Source organism: Vidua macroura, chromosome 2 (assembly GCF_024509145.1).
Source record: "Vidua macroura isolate BioBank_ID:100142 chromosome 2, ASM2450914v1, whole genome shotgun sequence".
Classification (NCBI taxonomy): Eukaryota; Metazoa; Chordata; class Aves; order Passeriformes; family Viduidae; genus Vidua; species Vidua macroura.
In genome coordinates this window covers 31,573,481-31,593,071 of record NC_071572.1, presented here as the reverse complement: position 1 = coordinate 31,593,071, position 19,591 = coordinate 31,573,481, and the positions used below count along the sequence as shown (strand labels likewise).

Genomic DNA, 19,591 nt, shown 5'->3' with positions numbered 1-19,591 from the left:
GGTGTGACTTTGTATCACCCTCTCTTTCCAAGGACAGTGCCTCTCTGATTAATAAATCTGTGTCACATCAGCGCCAGACCACATCAAAGCTCCTAATATGAAATTAATCTTAAAATCACTTAGAAGCTAAAGACAATGGGAACATGTCAGTGAAAGCATCTTGCTGGAGACAGATAAGGTAAATCTCTGCCCATAATTCTGAGCAGTGGTATCTGGCTATTTGTCATTTCCAGGTGAAGTTTGAAAGCTGACAGGCAGGGAAGTGATGACCTCTCTTCAAGTTCTGTAATGCCATGATTGTTGTCTATGATGTTACTCAATCCAAGGTAACAGAAGTTCAGCAGGGCCTCATCATGTAGGAACCCACATCTACATAGCCTAACAAATTCTGAGAGTAATTTCAAATACAAACAGCATAATTTGCAACATGAATATTTAATACAGTTTATAAAATACTTTGTACTGAATAGAAGGACTAGACAAGCACAAAACACATTATTATACTTTTGAAGACAAAAAACAGAATGGAATGTGTTTTTAGCAAATACTAAACTTGAAATACTATGCATACTTTGAGAACAATGAAAACTGCTCATGAAGTCAAGTGAAATTTGACAGATTCAACTGATAGAAATCACAGGGAAATTTTTTTATTACTAAAATGTTTTTCCATTTTCTGAATTAAATACTTTAACTTTCCAACTAAAAGAATTCACTTGTTTAAAAATGGCTTTTATTTCAAACCCCAAATTTCAAAATCTTAAAAAACAAAACCAAAGCACAATAATCCTATAAAATTTTTCTTATTTTAGACCAAAGAAAGATGGTTTTGTTGGCCAAATTGGATTTTTTTGAGCAAAGCACTGAGTCAAAACTTCATGACTTGCAAACCTGTACTTAGATGCCACAACCTATAACATATTTACATGATTCTACAGGGAAGGTTTCACCAGAATTAACATATCAAAATTTAGACAAGCTCCCAAGCCATTATGTTTTTTTCTGAATGTGAACCTGGATGGGTAGTTTAAGAAATTAACCTCTTTGAAATAACTCAGGTGAAACTGACAGATAGCACAGAACTGAAAACAACAGGTCCGCCTTTTGTTAATGAACAGTTGTCATGGAAACCTTCTTCTTGCTGCATCTCCAAGGTAAGAAAACTGTCCATACTTATTCCATCATCACTGCTGGCAAAGACCAAATATAAAAATTATACTATTCCCTGAAAAGCAAACAAGGATGTCTGCATTCCAGACACCAAGAAAACTAAGATCTCAGAAGGAAGAATGCAAAATTATCTGTACATTTATTATCTTCAATGAAATCTTCTGAAGTACTGGAATAATCAAGATCCTGAAAGTCTCCCATTCAAGCTCACTGTCTAGTCTCACCTTATTTTCTTGATATGCTGGCATGAAGCTTGAGGTCAAGTGGGTTCTGTAGCTCAAAAATTCTACTACTTTCATCTTGTGTGCAACCCTCAACCTTCTTTTTCTTTTCCATCCTCAGCTTCAGATCCAGAAAAATCCATTTCTTTACACATAGAACAATAATTCTCCACTACCTGAGAAACTGAGTGTCTTATCACAACTAATGGAGATTCGTGGGTATGAAGAAATTACAAAAATTATTATTTTGCCTTTACATCCCTGAATCTAAAAAAAGCCCATGGATCACTGTTTGGATTCTGTACAGCACCTGTTAATTCAAATAACACTGAACTTAATTCAGTCCTGGACTAGACTACCAGGAGTTCCTATGAATTGCTATTAAAAACTACATGTAGACGTACTTGCTGAATCATAGTTTCGACTACTCTCAAAGAAAGACAGTCTTTGAAAGTCTCTGTTTTACAGACTGCTTTATGTTTTGCAAGGGTTCTCTGTAAATGACTCAAAGGGCTGTTCATTGAGAAACATGGAAGAAAGAGGATCTTTTAGGTATTTTCAGAAGAAGATGGAAAAAGAAGTGACTGATCACAAATGAGATGTAAGAGTTTTGTGAAATTCACAATGTCTTTTGTTTGACATTTACTGTAGATTGTTTTGCACACTTTTGTAACTATTGAATGTCTGATTTTTTGAAAAATGGCTATTTTACATTTGAAATGTTAAAATGTACCTTTAAAAATGTTCTCATATGAAAAGACTTCTCTTTTAATTATATTTTTTAAAAAGCACACTTAAAAAAAATCCTTACAGATTTTGATTTTGACTTGGTATTACCAAAAGAGAGGAATTGGTTTTACCAAAGAGAGGAACTGGTTTTTCTTCTACAGTCTGCATGCTTTAGCAAAAATTCCCATTCCTAAATTTAAAAAAAAAGCATGAATACTTTAAAATGTAAAATTGTGTACATTTGCTATAAATCTTTTACTTAGTTTTATACCACATTCTATTACAAATCCCTTTATCTTCCTTTATTATTTTAAATAAAGTTTAGCTTTTTCTTTGAGCATTGTTTAAAGAAATAATTTTTATTGATTGAAATGAGCTGCAGCATATTCATAGGACCTTTGTATGATGCATTACACAAGAAAAATTAGAGCAATTTGCTCTAATTGGATTTCCTGTAAGTGGAATAGCAATTTAAACTTTATGATACAGAATTCCCCCAAAATTTTATACAATCTTACAACTGTCTTACAGCTCTCAAAATTTAATTTTAATTACTGAATGACAATACTTTTCAAAATATCTTAGCAGTCCCATGTAAAAATTAAGAGTGCACAAATCCACAAAATGTGCACCAGCAGCCTTTTCCAGATGACTTTATGGACTAATAGATATCCTCCAGTGAAGTAATAAGTATCAGTGGAGGATGTGGTGCTCAAGAAATTGCCAAACACCTAATGGCTGCACACTGACATCAGCTGGTAACTGTGAAAGAACTTAAGGGTAAAGTATGCAAGACATACTATTAACTATCAGTGTAATCTTCTTACTGATGCACGAATGAACATTCAGATATGCATGATACAGTTACTGCACATCAACAATCTACAATACCTTAAAATGTTATTATGACATTCATAGAAATTAATTTTAAAAAACCTTTTGAAAACACTGTCAAGTTTTGTTCTAGCTTTCACACAGTGTAGGAGTTTTACCTTATCAAATACTTTAGAAACGACATGCTTGTCCAGAACTGGGATGTATTTGGTACTGTGAAGGACAGTTGTAGGAGCTAAGGCATCCATGATGGTGAGTCGCCTAGCAGCCAAGCCATGGGTCTTTAACCAAAGAGCTGAAGAGACATCTAGAGAGCTAGAAAAGAGAGACTGTGAGATGTAGCTCAAGGTAGAAATACATTTGAAAGGTTTGAAAAGACTGAAGAAAATATGTAAATTGTAAGTTTTGTTACGCATTTATATATATGTACGCACATACCTTTTAGATGCCTCTTTCACATTCTGCATTTTCAGATCTAAGAGAAAACATTTGCATTTTGTTATCTCAGAGGTTTTGTGCACACAAAAGTATGCATATATAAGTTGCCATATAATAGCACCATTTTAAAAATTTGAACCTACAAGCAGCATCATGCACAACGACTGTACAACATTTCAGTTGCTAAATTAATCAGTGAAAATTAGTTTTCCTCGCCTTCCTGGTGCTTAATCAATAGGAACAGTGCTACTATATGCCTCATGAGCCCTAATCAGCCAGAGAGGAAATTTATAAAATAGGAAGGCAATTTGTTTTTTAAACTGAAATTTGTTTCAGTTTATTTATTTTTGACCAAGACCAAAGATTAACCAGCTTATTCCCCAAGTCAAGATGTGACACCAAGTACTACTGCTAATGAGACGGCCAGGAGTAGCTAATTTAAGGTAGACCACTATGAAAATCTCTATAAAAGATACATAAAAAACTAAACATAAGATGCTGAAATTTTAAAAAGTCAAACATCTTCAAGTGTCATAGGTAAGGTTTTAGAATTACTTACAAGATGTATCATAAAGTTCAGAGTTGGACTAATTACTGAAAGAAATTAATAGTATCTGGATGTATTTCTAAACCCCATTGAAAACCTAGCTGTAAACAGCTAGTTTGGGAACTGGAAGGAGTCTGGCCACAGCTGTAAGGACACTGTCACAATACCCAACTTCATGTCCAACTCTGTATCTCTGTTGAGTTTCAGTCCTTTGTACTGCAGATCTGCACAGTTTTGCCTCAAATGAGGTACCATTAGTTTACAAATGTAATGGGAGAAACCTTACCATCTTCCCCAGTTGGAGCTTCTTGTTCTGTCAACTTGCCTTTGAAAATGGTTGTATATTTCACACCCTTTTTGACAGAAAAACTCTTTTCCTCTGGAGACACTCCTTCCTCTGGGCTTTCTTCCCTAAATTTCACACCACGGTTCTGGATTTGCAGCAGACTTGTCTTTGTTTGATCTGTAGATATTGAAAGGGAAAGAAAGGAAGAGCTAACTTACTGCTCAAATACATGCCTGAGATTTTTGAGTTCCTCTTTGGTATTCAGTTTTTAAGGGACTACCTAAACAATACATCAAACAGAAAAGTACTTCAACACGAGGTTGTACTTTGTATTTTACCCAAAGATGAGGGTTTATTTTACTTCAGCTGAGTAAATTTAGTTTCAGACTGCATACAAATGACACTTCCAGGAGAAATGTAGTATTATGGGTATAGTCAGGAGAAACATTAGTGTAAGTAATGCTGTAATTGGTACAATATAGATCACCTCTTCATTCTTGCCAATTATGTACTTAGAATAAAAAGAGATTAGGATTTAATATATACTGCTAAAAACTGTTTACAGAGCTTTCAAAACATTCTGTTAAAATAGCTACTTTTTCATGGCAGGACCTGTGACAAAGCACAAATGAGCAGACATTTGTTTGTCTGTTTGGGCCAAATAAGTAGGATGGCTGAAAAGCAGAGATGAAGAGAAGTTTAGATTTTCAAAATTATGATTACTTAAGTCAGCAAACTATTAATTTGTTCTCAAAACGAGGGACGATTTTTGCTATTTGTAATCAAATCTTTTCAAGTTAGTGAATTAATTCTGTTGACAATTACACCTCATTTGAGTCTTACCTGCATGTAATGCTTTCTTTCTTTGGGCTGGACTGGCAGCAGAGCTTTGCCTGGTTTGCTCATGTGATGGCACTGACGGTTCTTCTGAAGCACAGCACGGCCTACTCCTAAGAGAAGTACTCAGCTCTTCAATGTGTTTAGAAACAGGGACATAGTGTGTGTCTGCTTGTGATTACAGCTTATAAGTGACAAAAAGAAATTACTGCAAATATATAACACCCGTTTAAAAAACACTAAGCTGAAGTTTTCTGGCAATTTAAACACTGATTTCAAATGCTTTGAACAGTGCAAAATATTTTTTCTGTTATACTAATATGCATTTCAAAGGAAAGTTCAAAGCAGGTTAAAATATTCTTCTGTTCTTAAATTATTTAAATGTAATTTCTTTGTTTATTTAAAATATGTTCATTACTCTCATATATTTGTAGTAAGAACAGAATGCTTTGTTATAGCTACTTTGAATTCCAGGGCTAAGTAACTACCATCAGCAATGAGAATGTCTGCCACATACATACATATGCACATATATATATATATATATATACATACATATATATCTATGTCCCAGCATTAATAAAAAATAAAATATGCAAATTCTGAAATAAGCACCTAAAAATATTTTCATACTGGACATCCTACCTGCCCTTTCACACATGAAATCATAACACATCACTGTCCACTTTTAATAATTTTTACTTTATTTTCATTCCTTTACTGTTTTAAATAGATTTTTGTAATAAAAATCTGATTTCTTTTAATGCATTTTTTAATGTTTTTTAATATCACTCTACAAATAAATACACAAGTATATTTGTACACAATTTATGTTTCAATCAGCATATCTCAATGAGCAGCCATTTAGTCATGAGGTATCAAGCAAGCTCTACTTAGATGACAATAATTTTTCATTAATTCTCTAGGTCAGATGGACCAATTTTACCATGTGTTGGAGACAAAAAAATATTTTCTCCTCTCTGACTTAATTATTCAAAATATGTTGAGACTATTGGTATATTGGTATAATTTTGTTTCAGGCATCATAGTATTAGTAAATTTTTCCAGATTTTTCTTTCCCATTACTTTGGCTGTTAAAAAAACCCCCCAAGAGTAAGAAAACAACAACAACCATCTTTTAAAAAGGAAAAATATAAGAGCTTGTTCACACCTATTATTAACATAATAACAGAATGAGGACATACTTCTTGTCTGGATAATTTTCTTCACTATAAGAATTCATCATCAGACTTTTCTCATGAAAGGTCTTTACTTTCTCTAGATCTTTCTCTCCTTGATCAATTTCTCTTCTCAAAAGATGTATGTCTTTATTCTAACAAAAAGAAAATCAAATGTTTTAGTACAATTACTCCAAAATATGTTTCATTTCTCAACTGAAATGATGCAAGTTCTGATAATAATTCTGAATAATGACTTAGGACAGCTTCCAAATTTTGTACACTTTTTCAGGTAGGCTCTTGTGCTTGTCTTTATAGCCTTTCAAACTATTCTGCCTTTCTATGAAAATGGCAAGCATTCCCTAACTAGCCAGTTACCCCTTGAGATATGAAAAGCTGTATTTCTGAATAAGGTAATGAGGTCACTAGCTCCACTCATTTCAAGCAAGCAAGAAAACAAGTAAGCAAATAAATAAAATACAATACAAGATATGTACATTACAAGGGGTATCCTGTCATTCTACAGATCTCAGCTGTATCATATAGTGTCCCAGTCACAGGGAAGCAAAAAACATACTCTTCAAGTGTACATTGGAGCTGACTAGGAATCATTTAGGCTAGAGGAGGAAACACGAAGGAAATTCCAACAATGATCCCTGTCCAGCTCCCACAGGGCCAGAGGCTCTCATGTCCAAGTCTGGAAAGTACAACACAGACTCTGGCCCTCATTTTTCCAACATGAACAGTGTCACACAGTCCACACCAGCAGAATCACTGAAATTGCCCAGTACACGGACATTTTTCAAATGCTGAATTATTTTCACATCCTCCTTCTAACTGGTCTCTGTAAAGTTCAAATTTCCCAGTGCTGTCTTCTTACTGCTTGTTCTCATGCTTCAACTACCACCATTTCTGAAATCCATGCAATCAATTCACTGAGTGTTAATTTTAATTAAAAGCAAGAATACGTTTCAAAAGGGGGTTTCTGTTAGTCTATTCAGAAATTTCCTATTGGGAATTGTCGAGCTGCTTAGTCACACTTGATAGATGACTGCTATTCTAGTCATCTTACCCCTTAAAGATCTCTCCCAAGCAGCTACTGTAGAACAAACTTGAAACAAAATGCATAGAATCATTATCATTCAAATTTAGCTTGGCATTCTCTTACTTATTAACAGGATACAAACCATATTTTCATTTTAAACAGTAACTTATTTCTGAAACAGCAGAGATCACATGTTTCTTCCAGAGAAACATTGTCTACATGTACTTTTAGGTTTTAGTTTTCAAGCGGGGGACCTCAGGGGAGGGAGAATGTGTTTGCAACAGTAGCACTACAAATGTATTGTGGATTATATTTAGCCTTTTTTGTTGTTGTCTAGAAAAATCTCACAAGCAGAACAATCATATTATTGCTTTCATATCACATCAAATCTGACTAGGGTTAACCCTTTCTTTTTTGGTAATCTATTGTAATATGAAATCTCAATAATGCAAAGTAGTATGAAGCAGCAAATCTATTTATTTTCAGATACTCACAACAATAAACTCTGTAGTATCAGGATCACTCAAATAAATGTTGTAATAATGAAACCGTCCCTCTGTTTTAGTAGATAGTTCATACAAAAATTTATTGGCTTCTGTATCATCATAGTTGAAGGATACAGTATGGATGGGAATCTTACAGTGAAGCAGGACTTCAGCCAAAATTATCTGGGGAGGCTGAAAATCAAAAAAACTCTTATGTTAAAAATGTGGCATCTAGAAACATATTTATCAAAATATGGAGAATTTGTAAGAATTTAATTAGTCATTCTGCTCAGAGACAGATATAGATCAGTTAAAAGCATCCACTTTATACAGATTGCTATTTCCATCATAAACTAGCTAAATGAGTTAATTTAAAACTGAGTTTGAAAGACTGACAAGTGCATTAAGGCACATGATGTAAATTGTAATATAATCAGTACTCTTTGTTTCTAAAGTTTTAAAATAAATTACTAACGTTTAGGAAATTAAACTACTACATTAGTGTTTAGTATCACTGGATACATATAAAAATATTCTTGGAAGTATATGAGTGTGGATCTTTTTAAGAAACCAAATTAGTTCAAAGAAAAGTTGAGTCAATACCAGGAAACAAAGAAAATTGGCTGAGAAAATTGGAAAGCTAGTTTCCTCCTCCCATAAAGAAATAAAAATTAGGTGAAAAAGTAGATCAACCATCTCCAAAAATGCTGAAGGATCTGGTAGAAAAAAATTATTGACTCAGTTCTCTAAATTCTGACATTTCAGTTGTTCAAAATACTTAAAAATCTTGACAAATTAAGCAATGTTTGCAATATAGTTGTTGTGTTGGTTGAACTTTAATACTTAAAAGCAGTATCAGCCATTTCCTTTATTTAACTGCTAAAAAGGTATAAAAGACATTATTAAAAAGGTAAAAAGAAATTACTTATTCACTAATTTTGAACTTAATAAAAATATTAACAATAAGAATATGAATTGTACATGAAGCCAAATTATTATTTGGTAAAATATTAATTTATGCTCTTAGCTAGAAAAACTGTGAAACAATGCCAATAAACATCCAAGAGACTCCACAACACTCAGCACTGCAGGCATGACATTCATCTCATAATTCCAACTGCTGACACCTCTTTTCTGCATTTTCTGTTTTCTCGTTTTGAAATACCTGGTCAGGTCTCCCATCAGTCAAGAGATAAATAGCCTGAGTGTCAGTATCAGCAAGAGCAATCTGGAGAGCTTTGAGTGTATTTGTGGAACTTCCAACCTAAGAAACCAAAGAGAAAAAGACCAAGAAACAGCTATAAATACAAACAATTTTTTGCCTCTGTTCTTAAATTCATAATGACAGTGTATTCAAGGGATAATACAGAACCAAAATGACTAATAAAATGGTGAAAACATTTATGTCATGTAGCTAACAAAAGCTAAGCAAGTGTCAAAGTAAAATAAATTGGTACCAGATTGCTATTCAGTGCTTATGTAAACATACAGAAGTAAAATGCTGGCAGCAGCAATCTGAGCTGTACAAGTAAAAGCAATCACTAAAAGACTATAAACAGATAGGAAGATGTAAGACAAAAGATGCATTCTCTTAATTTATATGACTGATGCTCCTGCTTGCCAACAAATCACACTCCCTTGAAACACATATTTTACTTAAGCAAACAGTTGAAAAGTAGCTCAAAAGTGTTGCACAATTTTATTTTTCCAAAACTGGTAAAAGAGATTTTGGTTTTCCAAACATATTTTTCCAGACTATCTCCCATCTACCCTCTTCACACATTATTGTAAGTATCATTTATATTTTAGCACAAAAAAGTTAGCTATAGCAACAAAACATGCCCAGCAAACTAATGTAGTGCTCACTAAAAATTTCCATTGGACTAATACTAGCACTTTTCCTATGCCATTCACATACGTAGTGATCATGATCTGCCTTTCTTCGTTTTACACTAAATTCAATGAAATGCATTTCATGGCTTAGGAACCTAAGCCCTACATTTCATATCTTCAACTATCCACCTTTCAAACATTGCGTACAAAACTTTCCAAACTAAAGGTACATGTAAGGTTTACCAGTATGAAAAACTATTACATCAAGTCTTAGTCTTTTAATGGAACCAAAGCAAAACCTTTAAAAAGAGTCTGTTTTACGCTTGTATAACATCTGAGTACTGTTCTGGAGGGCAGTGAGGATTGTAGCAGTGTAAGAAAAGATTAAGCATTCACATATATAATGCATTACAGAAGATAAATGTAAATATCTAACATTGACCCATACACGCAAAAATATGCTAAGAGATAGCATTATTTCTTTAGTCCTAAGGACTGAGTTAAAATTTCTTCCAGTCCTTCCCACCAGGGCAAAGGAAATCAGGTGAAATGGAATTGAAGGTACATTCTGACAGTTACTCTCTATGGCTACATAAGTGTGAGAACCCAGGACATCCCTCTGGCTGCCCTGGCTGTCTCGAGACCCTGGCAGGGAGCTTGGAGACCTTGCCATGAAGTCAAAAACACCTGTGGCTTTGATTTTAACCCGTGGAAAAAACTGCCAACTTTGTATGAGGAATTACAAGCCACAAGGGTTTGAGTAGTGTGGTAGTTGAATTAACACAGGGTGAAAAAGTAGAATTTTGGGGCTTTTTAGAATGGGGTTCAAGGGGACAAGATGGAGGGATTTGGGTGTCTCCTGACCTTCTTCTCCTCCTTATCTTCCATGTCTTGGTGTGATGGTGACACTTTTCTATTGGTTTAAGGTAGAGACACACTGTCTAACATAAATGATAGGTATTGGCACATTATTGTAAACATAGTACACATAGTTTTTAGTATAAAATGTAAACACCACCCTAGAGGGCAGACAGAATGCCATGGCCGACTTGCTAGACAGAGCTCAGCAGGTCAGAGAAAGAATGTTATAGATAAGAGAAAATAAACAACCTTGAGAAGCTGACCCTATGCATTCAAACTTCTTCTGTGCTGCGCGGGCTGGGAAACAAGGACTTTTACACTCTCGGGGTCACCTCAACACCCAGGTCCCAAGACATAAGAGTGTATGGGCCAGGCAATGTGATAGCTCATCAACTAAATTATCTTATCTTCTGACTCACAAGCAATCCTTATCAGTACCCACTTGTAAGAAATAACCAGCCAAAGTTGTTAAATTTATCTAATACTCCTGGTTTTTTAGTAATTATAAAGTTTTAGAAACATGGCTCGTTATCATGTGTAAATTGGCCAAACTGATTTAAAACAAAACAGCTTCCTTCACTTCTTTTTACATCATGAGAACATTGGGTGGATGCTGATGATGTGCAGAGAATAACCCTGTACCTTATGGAAAAAGCTGTTCATTTTAGATTTCACAATTGCTACTGTTACAAATAAACGCCAGTTTTATCAGTGTTTTAATAACAATTACATATTTCAACTATATGACAATACTATCACTAAAATTTTAAATGTTATCACACCTAAAGAAATTTTAAGGAGCAGTTAGTTACTGTTTGTAGCTCAGCTTCCTTATTCATAATCTTGGGACCAAAAAGCATAAAATGGGATCAAAGGATCTACTCTGAATAAGATTCCAGAGCAACCCTCTACTCATTTCACCTTCACTGTAAAGCCAGCTTTTTGATCTCAGACTTACACCTGCAATGCTTAAAAGAGGTTAAAAGGTCAGCAGCAGATGTCATCCCTGAAAGTGGCCTTTTCTTGTGCCATTTCCTATTCCATTTCGGATACCTAGATCTGAACTTAGAATGAAATTTATAATCAAAAATTCACACGTTTATGAATAATGATGGAAAAGGCCATTCACTAAGGCATACACAAGAAGATATCAAAATATGGTAGTTCAAAGTATTATTGAACTTTCATGATGCTGTACAACATACATGACTTAAACAGAGACAAGTTTCAAGCCTCAAGGAGGGCAGCAAAATAAGGCTAAATAAGCTCAGTTACAAGTGTTCAGCTGCTCAGGGAGGCCACACTAATACTTCCTTTCCTCTGTGTGTTGGTCTGTTAGTGCTTTCTGAGAATACCAAGTTATTGATCTTGCTTTGTAGTCTCAAAGGTATTATGTTGCTTACCCAATTCCTCATTCCCAGGAATTTCATATTACGTCTGAAGAAGAGCTGTCATTATGCTGAGGAGTTTTATTATATGAACCTGGGGGTTTGTGCTAGAAAACATAATGTGAGATGTATCTATCTCTGCATGACTGATTTTTAATCCTGTGTTCATAACATTGCTGTCCACATTTTACACATTAAGTGGTCCTAAAGCTGCTTATAGTTACAATCTGGTGGATGACTGTGACTGACTACAAGCAGTTCTGCTTTGTTTCAGGGAAAAACACTCAGACTTTGGCCACTGTCAGAGAGAGAATACTGGGTATATGGATGTTTGGTCTGAGTATCATTGTTCTTATGTTTCTATGGCACCTAAAGTTAGCTGTCTATCCATCAAAAGGGACTAGAAATGCTTCTCCAGTTTGCTGCCTTTGGTCTCCTGTACTACCTCTGAGCTGTAAGTTAGCTGGCAATACCTGTCATCCACACAGCAGCCCTGCAGTAAGAATGACAAATTTAAACGCAGGGTCTGAGCGATTACAGGATTCCTATGGAATTAAAATTGGCCAATGCTCACATTTTGGCAACTGAACATAGCAGGCTGCTATGAATTAATATAATTTCATAAACAGGTCCATTGTTAAAGGATTATTATACCTGACAAACACATTGTATTCAGATCTACTTAATTTTATCCATCATCTATAGTGTCAGCTTACTCAAGTCAAAGATTTAGGCAAAATCACCCCAGCCACACAGAAAGTGGAGCAACATACACAACTTTAAGCAAACAAAGAAACAAACACACTTTATTACAAACTCTTTGTAATAATTAGCTGCCATATTACCTCAAGCCCTTTTATCCAAAGCCAAGCATCTTGCAAATTTTCCTCATTAACTTCAACAAGTTTCTCTTGCCATGCCACTGCTTGGGCACTAAATTTCACAAAGTTAAATCTCTTCTTGTGTCTCAGTTGTTCCTGCAAGAGACAGTATCTGAATTTTACCTACTATTAAAAGAAAGAATACTTGTATCCTGAAATACCGAGTAATAGCAATTATTTTAATTATTATATAATTAATTATAAGATTGCAATAAATTATTATAACATATATAATAAAAGTTATTTTGTTCAGAGCGACATATAAAACCAGAGACATTTCTTGCTTGCAACCATTAAGATTGCTTGAATTTCCCAAAGTAAGTCTGCATATACATATATTTCTCAAACAATTTAAACAGCAAATGTGTAGGAGGGCATGTAGGAGAGAGATGAAATCGGATATGATCAGTGGTGTAAGAAAGAGATTATCACTGCTTACCAGAGGAAATTGAAATCAGATAGAAAGTAAGATATCATTTAGAGGAGGAGAACAAGAATCATATAAAGAGCACTGACAAGGAGAACTAGGACAGCATGAGAAAATCAAGAATTTGCTGAAGCTACTTTTGGAAAGAAGTTTTAAGTTAGAGAAGATTTGTGTAAGCAAGTACAAACTTTCAGAGCCTGAAGTCTTTGCCTTCCTTTCATCATTATTTTTGTGCATCTTCCTGTGAAACCTTCTGGCACAGGATCTAATATATTTCTAGTACTGATCTGCTTAGAGGACCACAAGATACTATGTCCTATGACTTGAGCAATTAGCTCAAAACCTCTCTGTCATAGTTTTAATTTTTTTAATCCTACCAATGATTGCTATCAATGACAGACTGAATTTTCATCTCAGTTACTTCTCTTAGGACTAAAGAAATTTAAAATTAAGCATATCTCTGAAATATTAATGTAGGCTTAGGTGACATCATTGTAGACCTCTAAAACTAGACAAGACAAATCCTTTCTTAGGTGTGTCTCCCAGTACTCACAGCTTTTGAGGTACTCCTGCACTTTGCCAGTCCCTGTGCAAAGTTCTAAGTCACTGTAAGATGCAAGGAAGTTCAAAATGTTCTACACCCTCTATTGTAGAAGTATGAAAGTGATTGTAGAACACACATATCAATAAGCCACTGGAATTGGATGACACTGCTTAAAAGTAAAAATGAAAATGCCAGAAGGTGTTTCATTGCATACCTTGTTTTCGATTTGGGGTTTTTTTTGTTTTGTTTGCTTTTTAGTTTGCTTGCTTTTCTTTTTTTTTCAGAAGGGAGGTGGCTTGAGGGAAAGAACTATTTAAACCTTTTCAATTTTTAATATTTTCTCTTTTTTCAAATAGTTGTAAAAATGAGGAGAAAATATAAATTCTTAACTAAAAAAAAGAGCACATGAAGAAAAATCTAAATATTTTTATAAAGCTGCTGTTTTCAAAAAACTTTTAAAAAATAAATGAAAAGTAGAGTAACAACCATCCATAAAAGATCAGCTTACTCTAAAATGTTCCTCAGCCTTCAGAGTCATCCCTTTATCATACCTGCATTAGCTGAAATATTTTTTCCTTCACTAGTGGCAGCTTGTTGTTCATAGACTGAGAGGTATCAATAAGAATATAGATGTCATCTTCAAACACATTCCCAAAAAGCCCTCTGCTTCCTTGTTGAAGCCACTTAATCCTGGGGGAAGAAAAAAAATCAAAACCTGTTCTGCAATATCTCTGGAGTTCTGTGTATCAGAATCTGAAAGGTAGGATCTTTTCGTCACTGCTGTACTTATTCTCTTTCCCAAAACATCTGTTAGTCACTGTCAGAAGTCCTTGATGAATCAGTCCCCTGTCCTTACATCACAAGACGTTTTTAGGTTTTTGTTAGTTTTTATTAGTTTTTTATTTCAGTAGGTAACAATACAGCACCTTTATAAAGTCAGTTATCAGGTAGTTTGGGCTCAGAAATCCAACGTGGAAGCAACATGTAACAAGTGGTATAACTATGGTCCCTGTATCTATTTTCCAGATTCATCTCAGTAAATCATTTAAGCCTATACTACAATCTCTTCTCCAAGGAAGTTAAGCACTTCGAAGAGCCTTAATATAACACAGATGCTTCAACGGTTTGTGGACCTTGAGCCTTAAATACAGAGTTTGATTTACATTTTAAACAGGACTGGAATGTGCCAGCCAGTTAAATACATGCATACATACTGCTCTGCACAAGAACATTTCCTCAGTAATGGATGCAGCAAGTCCAAATCTGATTTCCCATGAGAGTCATAAAATACTTGTCTACATTGAAACAGAGACATTTAACACATGGAACATCATGGCCCTGGGAAAAATATTCATCTCCACAGAAGGTTTCAAAAAAATTATATCATGGAAATATAAGGATACTGCTACAGATATATATTTTTTCATTAGTTATTTCACCTAACGTGTTTCATGAGGTCTACCAAGACTTTTTAACATTCAGATGAAACAAAACAGAAATCTTGACTTGGATTTCAAAAATTCATACTTATCAAAACTGTTTATCTCAAATTTTCCTTTGACAGAATGTAAATGCTATCCTAAATACAGTAAGATGAAGATAAACTAGAAGGAATAACAAAACTCTGTTTGACCTTGCTAAATATAATCATATTGTTGTATTTTTGGTAGGAAAGGAGCAATAAAATTAAAAATTTATTTTATAAAATGAAGCTTTGCATCCTGCTTTTTTCAATGAGGCATCTTGTTTTCCTAATATACAAACCAGAAGGCAACATTTATTTTTTCTGTTCTACAATAGGTTTTCCTTAGACTGCCTAATATTTTGTAGATGTAATACAAAACCTAAGTGTCCACATGGCTGCAGAAATATAAATTAGGCAGCTAGTTTGGGCAGTGAACTTCTGATCATGTGCATTACTTAATAGGTCACGCCCTGACTCTGATCTAGATTGTTCAAACTTGGCTTGAACACAAAACTGCAAAATGGGCAGATAACCACCATCAGTACAGGCACAAGCCAAGCTGTGCTTCTTGGTGTCACAATGGATCCTAGGTACAGAGGATGAACATTTACTAAGTTTATTGATGATTCTTGGAGTTGTCTGCCACCTTATAGTCCCAACACTTTTTGGCACTTTTAGCAGTAATTCAAAAATGGGCCAACTGACTTTCACACCTGTGTTTCAGAAGGAGAACAAAAGTTCAAAATCTTCATCAGCTTTCTTCTATGGCTACTAAGAAATCCAACATACAAGATTCTGATTTAAAATAGACTTCTGGCTTAGTACTGCTGCTGTCAGTTTACCAACGACTTCAACTTATTATGACAGTAAATGTCAAACTTTTCAATGCTCATGTAAAGTGATCAAACTGATTTAATGTGAAAGAACACAAACCTTCTTTCCACTTGTCTGAGAGCTGTCCTCATTTTCTCTTCGTACTGCTTATACTTTTTTGTAGTAACATATACATGAACTACAGATCCATCTTTCCAGAGGGTATGTGTAAACTTGTCACAGTATCTTGCATGAATTATCTTCCTCTTTGTCTCCTAGAAAAAAAGAAAAACACATTTCATGTGGAAAACATATTATTTTGAAGTGCATTTAATATTTGGGGAACAAACTTCAAAGATACATGCTTGTTGCACATGAAGGAGTAGAAATAAACATGGGATATGATGTTCACAGAATTTGCTCCTAGAAAGATTCAATACAAAGTGGTTTTATTCTTGCAACTAGCAAAAAACAGAAGCTTACCAAACAGTCAGTGTTAAAGCTTGATAAAAACAAATAGAAGACAAATTAATCCAAATTTTCTTAAGGAACTAGAGCACTGCAGCATCTGAGACTAACACATCCTCTAAAGATAACAAGAAATCTTTGCCCCACCCCACAGAAATACAAAGAAAACCAAGGCATTGCTTAAGCCAGTTCTGATTCTTCCTTTTAGAATGTATATGAACCAGCAAGGAGTCCTTAAAGCAGTCATTCTCAAAAAGCTCTTTGAGACATTCTTATTCTGTCTCAATAATTAATAATCTGATTTTAACAAAAAATACAAAACAGCAATGCCATACACTACATTATCAATTTATCCATCAAAAAAGTTTTCAAGATTTAAAAGAAAAAACAAACAACTCATAGGACATGAGGGAAAATGAACAATACTCACAGCATCAGTTTGTGAACATTCATCCTCTGGTTTAGTTTTTATGTCAACAGGTCCATCTACATGGCGAAAAACACTATCAGCAAGTGCATCATACAGTGTGAGCTTCTGAGCTTTCAAGCCATACTTCTGCAACCACTTCTCAGAAGTCAAATATTTGTCAGTTACATGTTTTGATAATGGATGATCACCTTTGTTTGCTAATAAAGAAAATAAATAAACAAAATATCCTGTATAATATGGTTCATTTTGGATAAGCTATTTTCAAAACGAAACTCTGATGCTGGAATCAAAATTGTCAAACTTGTTCTACTTGCTGTGACAGCACTGGAGTGAACAGATATTTCTGAGTGAATTTTAACAGTCTATACTTCAGCTGCAACAAATTCCTTTGTAATTGGAAAAAAAAAAAAAACACCAGAAGACAGGGAGCAAAGACAATAGTGAGAACAAAATATAAAACAAATTTTATTAGTAGTTGAATTACAAAGTGCCAGAAAGTATTCCTGAATAAGATGTCTAACTTCAAGGAGATTCATTTGAGAAAATGAAAAAACAGAAGATATAAATGAAAATACAGTCAAGACCATTGGTTAACATTAATCTTTTTAGAGATGGCTATTTAAAGTAAAAGGCAAACTACAATGTCATATCGTTTCACAAATTTTCTAAGGGCTATCTTAAGGTAGGGCACTGCACAACTCTGGACACCAGTATAGTATACAGATAATACAGATAAAATAATGGGATACAGGATTTTCCACTGACTCATCAATATCCCAATAAACCACACCTAAACCAAATGACAAGGCAGTGGGTCCCATAGCAGGGTGAATTTATTTTGTCACACTTTAACTTTGGTGGACCAAGGTGGTATAAATGTCTACTCAGTTTAGATGCAGCTACAATGACCGCAACAGTGAGATCCTGAGCCTTTAAATAAATCTATGGAGACAACTACTGCCCTTACACACACAGAGATCAGCCAACATCGGGGCAGGTGCACAATCAGAGCCTGTTCATGTGGAAACCTTTGCTTTATGATTGCTTGTGGTCCTTGGAAGAAAAAATGTCACAAATGTGCTCACACAATTTTGAAAAGAAAACTTTTCTTTCTTCCACATGCTTTACATACAGCATCTCCATTTCTGCAGGACTGAGTAGCTTCTCACTGTCCCTTGTTAAAGCCTTCCAGAACAGAACTTCAGAAACCAGCTACGCTTCTGTCTCCAACAGGGCTCAATCCAATCAATATGCACAGAACAAGAAATGAGTCATGTTCTAGGTCAAACATAATGGCAGAAACTATGGGTTGAATGAACAAATGTAGGTGTTCCTCTATGTTTTTTAAGGCAGGAGTTGTCAGAGTGTTTATTCTGAATTGTTTACAGATCTCTGCCCTTGACAAAAATGCAATCCCTCTGCTCCTTGCCTTTATGTGGAATGAACTAGCTACCAGGTTGGAGGCTATCCCAAGAAGACTGCAATAGGAGACGGATGAGGTATTTCCCCAGCACTGTGTAGAAAAAATGGAAGACTTACTGGTCCAGGCAGTTCAGGAAGAGATCACAAAAAACTCCCCAGATAATTTCCATATCCCAAAATCCAGTTAACTTCTAAACCTAGTCACTGATAAACTAAAAACTAATGTTTCAGCCTGAGCTGTTAAAGTTTAGCAAGTTTAAGCCATAGTAAACAGAGATTTGTGTTGGAAAGTTTTAAGCAATCCTAAGTTTAGATAATTATTATAGAGCTATATAGGCATATAGGTGCTATACCCTGTATACGGACATTTTGGAAAAAATCATCCCCAAATTGACGTGCAATCAAAACTGTTTACAAAAAATGTTGATCATTAATATAATGGTCTGGAAAGAAACATAAATGACACCTTCTTGAGAAGCAGACTGGTCAGACTCTGATAACATTTCCTGAACTTGTCTCACTGTACTCCTGGCTTCCTCCAGCTCCTTCCAGATCAAAAACACATCTTCACGGACACCAGCTACTGCAAGAGAAATAATAAATAGAATTTCACATTTATATACAATTTCAGCTTTTTGTAACTCCTCAATCACAACAAAGTCATTGGTATACCCAAGTCTTGCCACATAATCTTGTTTTCTTGAGGGTCTGTTGCAATGACAAATGCTGTTCTCTGACAGACTTCAAAAAAAGGGCTCAAACCTGGCTCCAGGATATGACAGGTGTTTAGTATATTGGAGCTAACCTCCAAAGTTGGCCACAGATTGCTCCCACAGTGGAAGCAAATAAATTTTAACACTCTTGGAAAATAATATGGAAAATAAACAATGAAATTCACTTGTTGCCCCCTGGACTTCACTGCAAAACTTGTTTCCAAAGAGTAAACCCAGTTTTGACATTTTAAAGAGAAGACAATTTTGACTCTTTCCATTTCCTAAAATACATAATTAATATTACTTAAATCTTCTTTCCCTGATGACTACCTCATGAAATTTTGCTAAACATAAATTTATTTTCATCCTGACAATCATCAATAGTCATAAATGTTACCAAAAAAAATTCACCACCAGGTTATATTTTCAAAAAAATTAGAAAGATGCAAAGCTGAAATCAAGACAATGTTTTCTTAATTTCAACAGATGTCTTTCTTGATGAAAATAATTAAAATATTTATTTATTTCATAAAATAAACTATTAAAATTGAGACATCTTGTATATCTAAGCAGTAG

The 19,591-nt window shown here is 34.6% G+C and overlaps 1 protein-coding gene across 1 annotated transcript in view; it reads right to left on the bottom strand.

The window, feature by feature from the left end:
- Positions 1-19,591, bottom strand: part of VWA3B (von Willebrand factor A domain containing 3B) — a 63,558-nt gene that overhangs the window by 18,264 nt on the left and 25,703 nt on the right. The window contains 12 exon segments of the mRNA XM_053971346.1: positions 3,113-3,269; positions 3,393-3,429; positions 4,226-4,402; positions 5,069-5,175; positions 6,268-6,395; positions 7,780-7,962; positions 8,936-9,034; positions 12,698-12,829; positions 14,256-14,394; positions 16,103-16,257; positions 16,881-17,077; positions 18,769-18,885. Of these exon segments, the coding sequence (XP_053827321.1) occupies positions 3,113-3,269; positions 3,393-3,429; positions 4,226-4,402; positions 5,069-5,175; positions 6,268-6,395; positions 7,780-7,962; positions 8,936-9,034; positions 12,698-12,829; positions 14,256-14,394; positions 16,103-16,257; positions 16,881-17,077; positions 18,769-18,885 (1,628 nt within the window).